This window comes from Austrofundulus limnaeus, unplaced genomic scaffold (assembly GCF_001266775.1).
Source record: "Austrofundulus limnaeus strain Quisiro unplaced genomic scaffold, Austrofundulus_limnaeus-1.0 Scaffold557, whole genome shotgun sequence".
Lineage (NCBI taxonomy): Eukaryota > Metazoa > Chordata > Actinopteri > Cyprinodontiformes > Rivulidae > Austrofundulus > Austrofundulus limnaeus.
Genome location: NW_013952959.1, coordinates 8,583 through 17,348, shown reverse-complemented (window position 1 = coordinate 17,348; position 8,766 = coordinate 8,583). Strand labels below are relative to the sequence as shown.

The 8,766-nt window shown below is 40.4% G+C and overlaps 1 protein-coding gene across 1 annotated transcript in view; it reads right to left on the bottom strand.

The window, feature by feature from the left end:
* Positions 1-8,766, bottom strand: part of asap2b (ArfGAP with SH3 domain, ankyrin repeat and PH domain 2b) — a gene marked incomplete at its 3' end in the record, with an annotated part of 35,332 nt that overhangs the window by 24,987 nt on the left and 1,579 nt on the right. Inside the window, 3 exon segments of the mRNA XM_014026467.1 lie at positions 553-624; positions 700-845; positions 2,249-2,321. Coding sequence (XP_013881921.1) covers positions 553-624; positions 700-845; positions 2,249-2,321 — 291 coding nt within the window.

Below are 8,766 nucleotides of genomic sequence, written 5' to 3'. Positions count from 1 at the left end.
GTTTCATTAGAGAAGAACCCGTCCAGAGGACCTATCCAATTTTTTTCTTTTTGATTTTTTACCTGGATTACTGAGATGCATCAGGACATAACATGAGTGTGTGTTTCATACTGACAACATGACTGTGTGTTTATTACTGATAACATGACTGTTTAATATTAATAACATGACTCTGTGTTTATTACTGACAATAACATGAGTGTGTTTATTACTGATAACAACATGATGATAATAACATGACTGTTTATTACTGATAATAACATGACTATGTGTTTATTATTGTTAATATTCTGAGGAAACAACCTCAGTTAGGAATGTCAAGGTGGTAGTAACAGCTGTTTATAACAGCTGATTAAAATCATTGTTCATCACATCTGGTAGTAACAGGTGGTTCATTTTAATTGTTTATAACAAGTGGTTATAAGATTTTTATAACTGGTGTCTCAAACCAGAGTATAAAAAAAGGGTTAATAACAATTGTTTATAAGAGCTGTTATGATAGGTGTTTCTAACAGGTGGTAATAACAGATGTTTATAATAACTGAGACTAACCCCTTTGACTCCCTTCAGGTCTCCCTTCAGCAGGTTGCCCAGAGGGAACGTGATGCCGTTCATGTTCTGCATCTGCACATAGGAAGTCCATTTAAAGCACAAGAACATCTCACCAGGTTAGTTCTGCTGCATGTTTCAGAGCCTCACCAGGTTTTTGAAGAGTGCCGTCATTTCTTTGTTATGCTCAGCGAACTTACGGAAGGCGGCGCCGACCACGGCGTCCCCCTTGTTCACACAGTTTTGTCCGAACTTCTCCATGGCCTGAATGTACTGCTCCTCATTCTCCACATGGTCTACAACGCAATCATTACAAATCAAACATTTTATTAGAATTTATGCTAAATATTGTTTAATGATCTGTTGGTAACACACCTAAACTCCTATTTTATACTATATTAAATTACTACAACTCAAAATTAAATGTCACAATGTATGAGTGATGTAATATTATTTAGTTCCTCTGCATTTGTTTCAAACCACTGAATCAAACCTTTAGCTTTATAAATGAATAAAAAATTAAATCACATCAGATTGTAAAAGGATCTTTATTTTAACCACCAATGATTTCATTAACATTCAGATGAACTAAACTCAACCAGGAGAGAAACTAAAACTCTTTTTCTTCTTTAATTTTATCCACTTAAGAAGGGAGACAATCTGAAGACCCCTCAGACTGCAGGTCTGAGTTCTGATTATGTTCTCTCTGCGTCTCTTTAAAAGGCAGGAGTCTCTCCCTCTGCATGCCGAGACAGGAAGCAGTATGACAGGAATGTTTAAAGTTGAGACTCCACCCACCATTACACACCACACAACTACTGACAAACCAAACACACCCTTAGCTGTGAGCACTCTAACCACAGGACCTTTAAAAACCACTGAGGAGTCTCACCTTGAACCAGACTACAATCTACGCTGAGAAACAGCATTGCTGAGAAAGAGTGACAGCCAGGGTGAGACAGAGTGCAGAAAGGGTGAAACACAGTGACAGAAAGTGTGAGACAAAGTGACAAAAGGGTGAGGCAGTGACCGAAAGAGTGAAGCAGAGTGTCAAAAAGGGTGATACCGAGTGACAGAAAGGGTAATACCAAGTGACAGAAAGGGTGAGAGTGACAGGAAGGGTGAGACAAAGTGACAAAGGGGTGAGGCAGATTGAATGACAGGGTGGGCAGTGACCAAAAGACTGAAGCAGAGTGACAAAAAGGGTAAGACAGAGTGACAAAAAGGGTGAGACAGAGTGACAAAAAGGGTGAGACAGAGTGACAAAAAGGGTGTGTGCTGCATTCAGGGACAGTAGATGCACCAAAGAAAGATGGTGTGACAAAAATGGTGAGACAGAGTGACAAAAAGGGTGAGACAGAGTGACAGAAAAGGTGAGACAGAGTGACAGAAAAGGTGAGACAGAGTGACAGAAAAGGTGAGACTGAGTAACAGAAAGGGTGAGACGGAGTGACCGACATGGTCATATTAAGGGTGAGACAGAGTGACAGATGAGTGAGACTGAGTGACAGAAAAGGTGAGACATGGTGATATTAAGGGTGAGACCAAGTAACAGAAAGGGTGAGACAAAGTGACAGAAAAGGTGAGACAGAGTGACAGAAAAGGTGAGACAGAGTGACAGAAAAGGTGAGACAGAGTGACAGAAAAGGTGAGACAGAGTGATGCTCAGTGGTGTGCCGAGTGTCGACAGGAAACTCACTCAGACCCGAGGCGCTGATGGCCTTCAAGGACTTCCTAATCTTCAACAGAATGGATCTGTCCACGTCCAGAGCCTGAGGACAACAAACAAAACTCACCTTTATTTTCACGATGTTGTCATGGTAACGGTGTGATAAATACAACTAAAAAACTAAACCAAAGGAAAGTTAAAGTACAGAATTTGTCACAAAATGTAACAAAGCAGGCGAAAATGAGATCTGATGTTTCTGTAAAACATTTTAAGACAAAACTCTTCATCATTTCAAGTTTTATTTTGGTGTATTTATGTTTAAGCTGATTTTTGGAAATCAGCCACTTTATAGTATTTCTGAATAGTAATACATTTTATCTGAAGATGCCTTTGAAGTCACTGAAGTCACCAAACAAGAAATGCAGACGGTAAAAAATAAACTATAAAACAATAAAGACATCAATCAAATCAAACACAATTAATGATACAATAGATCAATGACATTAAACAGAATAAAGTTTAAAAAGTGAGTTTTGATGTTAGATTTAAATGAGTATCAGAATCATGGATGTGTTGTGGGACAGAGTTCCAGAGACGAGGGGCTGTGTGGGAGAACACCATGGAGCCCATGGTTGTGGGGGCAGGAGGTATTAGAGAGAGGAGGAGGAGGAGTGAAGACTTCAGGCAGGAGGTAACAGATCAGTGAGGTGAGGAAGAACCACTTTACTGAGTTAACTATATTTACAGGAACATGCACATTTTAAAACTTACTAAAGACTATTTACATTAAAAAATAACGATAATATGGGCTTTAATGAGGAGCTGCTGCATCTTCATTTTCCTGCTTGGTAACTGGTGAAGTAACAAAAATTGTCCGTTTTTTTAGTGGCAAATATGAAATCTATCAGATGAATGATTAGTGTTTCTGTAAAAGCTGCAATAAAACTGACAGGAAACAAAAACAGCTAGACTCAACAGAAAACCGCTCTGTGTTCCTCAAACGTATTAAGAATGTCGACACATCCAGAAACTGTCAAAAAAAAAAAAAAAACACAACAGCTCATCTGGAGTACAAAAATAAAGAAGCTGAGAGAGGCTAAAAACTAACTGACCGCAAATTCTGCAACTTTAATTCACCTGAGTGTCCCTGAATGCAGCACACACCATCTTTCTTTGGTTCATCTACTGTCCCTGAATGCAGCACACACCATCTTTCTTTAGTTCATCTAGTGTCCCTGAATGCAGCACACACCATCTTTCTGTGGTTCATCTAGAGTCCGTGAATGCAGCACACACCATCTTTCTTTAGTTCATCTAGAGTCCCTGAACGCAGTACACAGCAATTTCTTTGGTTCATCTAATGTCCATGAATGCAGCACACACCATCTTTCTTTAGTTCATCTAGTGTCCCTGAACGCAGCACACAGCAATTTCTTTGGTTCATCTAATGTCCAAGAATGCAGCACACACCATCTTCCTTTAGTTCATCTAGTGTCCCTGAACGCAGCACACAGCAATTTCTTTGGTTCATCTAATGTCCATGAATGCAGCACACATCATCTTTCTTTGGTTCATCTTGAGTCCCTGAATGCAGCACACGGCATCTTTCTTTGGTTCATTTTGAGTCCATGAACACAGCACAGACATCTTTCTTTAGTTCATTTAGTGTCCCTGAACACAGCATACACCATCTTCCTTTAGTTCATTTAATGTCCCTGAATGCAGCACACACCATCTTTCTTTAGTTCATTTAATGTCCCTGAACGCAGCACACACCATCTTTCTTCAGCTGACCTGTAGACCCTGTAGCTGTTAAGTTTAGCTCTAATGGTTGTAAAAGATAAAGCTCTCTCAGAGCTGTCAGTTGAACATTCAGCTCCAGCTGTGAGGTCAGAGGTCGCAGCACCTGTTTGCCATCATTAGTTAGCAGCACACACACTGTGAGTAAACTGACTGCTCTTCAGTCAGCTGGTTGTGTTTGTTGTCCTGGTTAACCTATAAAGGCAGCAGCTGTGAGTCATGCCTCAGACATGCAGAAAGTCCAGAAACTGTTTGAGTCAACAACAGACCAAAGTCTACCGCTCAGTTCTGCCTGAAACTAGAACAACGCAGCGGCTTTTCAAACCAGAAAGTCAGCTTTGAGTCGCTGCAGGGTCCATAAACACCAAGCAGGTAATCTGAAGCTGACTGTAGAGCCTCTGATGTTTCACCTTTAAAATGCACAAATATTAAAGAAACAAAATGAAGAGGTGCAGACTCTGTGAAAGAGAAGACAAAGAAGTCCTCTGCAGGAAGGAGCAGCTACATTAAGAGGATCTGAGGTGAGGATCATCATGTTGGGACTCGAACAGGCGGCTCAGACTCCCGTCATCGCCTCAGGATATCCCAGCATGCAACAGGAGGACAGGATGTCTGGACCTGAAGCAGCAGAAGATTGGAATGAAACTCGGAAAGAAATCAGTTGGTCTGCAGCCGATTCACTTCTGGAGTCATAATGAGTCAAGATGGCCGCCGCGGCTGCTCAACTTCAGCCAAACAATAAAAGTGAAAAATAATACAAATAAAAGCTGTATTTTATCAAACAGTTATGTTTTATCAGAACTTCCAACGTATTCAATCAACAAGAAGGACAAACACACACAGATCTGTGCACTTGCACACGCACATATGGGTGGTGTTTGTTGGGGGCTGGGGCAGTTGTGACAGACACGTTTCACCAAAACCAAGAAGTGTGAACCGACCACGCGTTTGCAGAAGTCGACTAAAGAGACCAAAAAATGTCCAAAAATAAAAAAACTGTGACACCCCGAGTTTAAAATACAACATTCCAAATATACAAGTACAAAGTACGCAGAAAAATACTACAAAGAAGCACAAAATGAGCACAAAGACACTTCCTCTTACTCCGGCAGGAAGTGAGGACAGAGTCTCCTAAACGTCCCTTAAAGAAGACAATCTGTCAGATCAGAGTTTACAGAGCTCATCATCCGAACAGAAACATGCTCTAAAAACATCTGAGGGTTTTCTATGTGATTAAATCTCAACACTTGTATTGAACCAGAACCAGAACCCCGTTCATGCTAAATGTAAATGTGCAGATCTGTCAACTCCATCTGAGAAACAGAACAAAGAAAAAAAGCTGAAAAGACCGTCCTGCTGCTGTAAAAATACTGAACAACAAGATAAACAACAACAAGCACGACAACAGGGTCCAAAAACTTTCCAAACAGGAGTCCAAACAACAAGAATTAAAAATCACAAAGAAAACATAAAGTCTATATGATACCCAAAGACCAGAACCAGGACCCGGACCGGCTCAAACAGGAAAACATTAACATTAATTAAACTGTACTAGAAATAAACATAAAAAAAATTAATAAAAGAATTGTCCAGAATCTTTGTTAAATTGTTTATTAATCTTTCTTTAGTTGGGTTAAAAGTCTGCAGCTTTTATTTCATCCAAAAGACCAAAAATAGCTGTAAAACCAGGAAAAACACCAATACCCTGAAGAAAAAAGCCAAAATAGTCACAAACTGGATGTGATTCTGATGAGAATCACAGTTCGGCAGTGTGTCCATGAGATGTAGGATTACACCTGGGTGAAGTTTCAGACGGAAAGAGGCGAGGAGGTGATAAGATTCGGAACATTCGGCATTTTCGCCATTTCAGAGATGCAGTTAAGACTGTAAAGCGGCAAGAAATTCGAGGCCGCTTGTCCCAAAACAATTGTGTTTGTCCTTCGGATCCCAGCAGCTGCTGGCCTTGGTCGGTCTGCAGTTATCAAAACTTCCCTGGATGGATGTGTCAACAAAGGCTTGATTCTCCCACTCCCTATCCCCGTATCATCTGTGAGGATCAGTCTGAAGGTAGGGTTGGGCATAATCGTATCATGTGCAATTAATCGTCAGAAAAACATTAATCGATTATTTTTTTGGCACTTGACGATTAATAGGATTAATGCCACCAGGCAGACTGACTGGTGAGTTCCCCATTTGGTCTGGTCGGTGATCCTCTCGCTTCAAATATGACGAACATAAAAAAATAAATTCTGAAATTGATTTATCTATCAACATAATTTAAAATTTGATGTATAGCCCAAAGTCTGTAATTTTGACAATTTGGAACAGATTTTTTTGAAGAGCAAATCTTTCCCACTAAATTGGTCATGGGACCAGGACATAAGGGTGTCCAGGGACTCCAAGGGATTAATCGCCAAATTAATCGTTATCGGCTAAATACCACAATTAATCGTGATTAATTTTTTTGCCAATATCGCCCAACCCTATCTGAAGGCTGTGGTGACGGAGGAAGGGAAACCCTGAACTCTGGGATGGAGCTTGGGAGGATAAGATCTAGTCTCTGGACTCTGGTTAGCCTGGTAAAAACCAGACCCTTGTCCTTCACTTTGCTTCGTACAGAGGGTCTGGACTTGCTGCTATAGAGAAGAGATTCTTGCTGGAGGCGTGGCCTCTGCTGAAGTGTGTGTGTGTGTGTGTGTGTGTGTGTGTTTGTCACTGTGAAGGAAGCTAAGAAGCTAACCGGAAATCGTAGATGCTGTAAACAACCCTACTGAGAGGCGAAAAATACGGAGCCGAAAGAGACGGCTGTAAATGAGAGCTGCTGCTTTGTCAGACAAATTTAATTTAATTTGGAAGCCTTATCAACACAGACCGGCTTCATTCACTTCCTCCACTGCCGAAGCTAACTAACTAGCCGAAACTGTGCAGAAAGTCGACGTTCAAAACTCCGCCTTCTGTTTTCTGATTGGTTCGGCTAAAAATCTGCCAGCACAATCCTTGTCTATGTGAGAAATGCCAGACGGAGCAGTGAAGGGAAACTAGAATTGAGCAGAATTGTGTAGGAAGGCAAGGGCCAGGCTAGACTCTGGTGGGTCCTGGTCTTGGTTCCAGCACTGGGTATTAACCTGGAACATCACCGGCTCCACTGAATCCCGCCCCCCGTACCATGTGTTTGATCCCCAGCCCCATTCCCTCCCCAGATGCCTTGCTTTAGCAAGTGTTTTTGTGTGTGTGCTGATTCTGTTTCTGTGTAAATATAGGATCAGAGCAACTTTTTTTAAGTCATCTCTCCTATTGTGGTTTTTCCAAACTGCAAAAAGGTAGCGCAACCGTGTTTGCGCAAGACCTGTTCATCCGTTCACCCCCATGTTTGTTATGTGTGTCTTTCTCCTGAACAGAGTGTTCTTAACTGCAATTTCCTTCTGCATCTTTGATGTTGTGTGCGAATGACAATAAAGCTGATTCTGATTCAGAAAATAGAAACTAATCAATAAAAATAGAGACGCAACAAGCAGGAAACTGATCCAAAACATCCACAAAGTGTCAAAAGGAACACTAAGATGCAAATTATCCATCATCTTTCTCTTGTTCCACCTCATCCAGACCTTTAGGGACGACTCTGGTGTCCCCAGACCACCTGGGGACACCAGAGTCCACCTAGCGCAGTGGTTTTCAAACCCTCAGCTGCAGAAACTTGTGACCCCGCGGTTCACCATCATTCACACAATAAATATCTTTTCTTCCATTCGTTTTTCGGACTGTATCTTATTCTGCAATTTTTGTGCTATTTTTAACAATTCATGTATCAAAAAGTTCAGCTCCTTCAGGACATTCCAGCTATGACTTTTGGTATTTCAGCTACTATTTTAGCTGTTTCACTTTTTTGGCCACATTTGTCTCATTGAAAATAAATGGAGCTGTTTTCAACGTCTTTAAAACGTTTAAATCTTTACAGCACCTTTCACATTTTGTTCAGCTTCCGCACTGAACTTTCTTGTGCTAATTTTAGCTTTTTCTGCTATTTCAGATACAATTCTGCTTCTTTCTGCTAATTTGAGCCATTCCTGTTTCTTACAGTTGCTTGCTGCTTAATTCAGCTATTTGTTGCAGTTTTAGCTAATGTTCAGCTGTTATAAGCTAAAGCTAACTTTTTAAAGTTAAAGTCGCATTTGGTGGGCATTTCTACTTCTTTCTGCTTAGTTCAGCAATCCTGTGCTTCCCTATGCTAATTTATGAATTTCCAGCTACATTTTAGCTGTTTTATAGCAAATTGTTGCTTTTTTTTTTCTTTTTTTGCTTTTAAGCATTATTTCTGCTAAATAGACTTACTACACCCCTTTCACCATCTGGGTGCTAATTTCAACTGTTGTCTGCTACCTTAACTTGTTTTTAAGCCAATTTTAGAAATTGTTCTGCTTTTTCAGCTATATTTTCTGTTACGTTAAACAGTTTTATGCTTCTTTCAGCAACGGTTTTGCTATTAAACAGTTTCAGCTCCATTTCAGCAGCTTTCAGCTAAAGTTTTCAGCAATGAGCATTTTCGCAGGAAATGAAATTGATCTAGTTTTCATTTCAAGGCACAGTGTGTAGGATTTTGTCAATTCTTTTAGCCGAAATTGAGATAATCACTAATGACAATAATAAAAAACATGTCTAATCATTGCAGACAAAGACCTTGTTTTTTATGTTTACCTTATAAAAAGCTGTTTATATCTCCATGGTCGCGGGTCACCAGTAGGGCTGTGTAT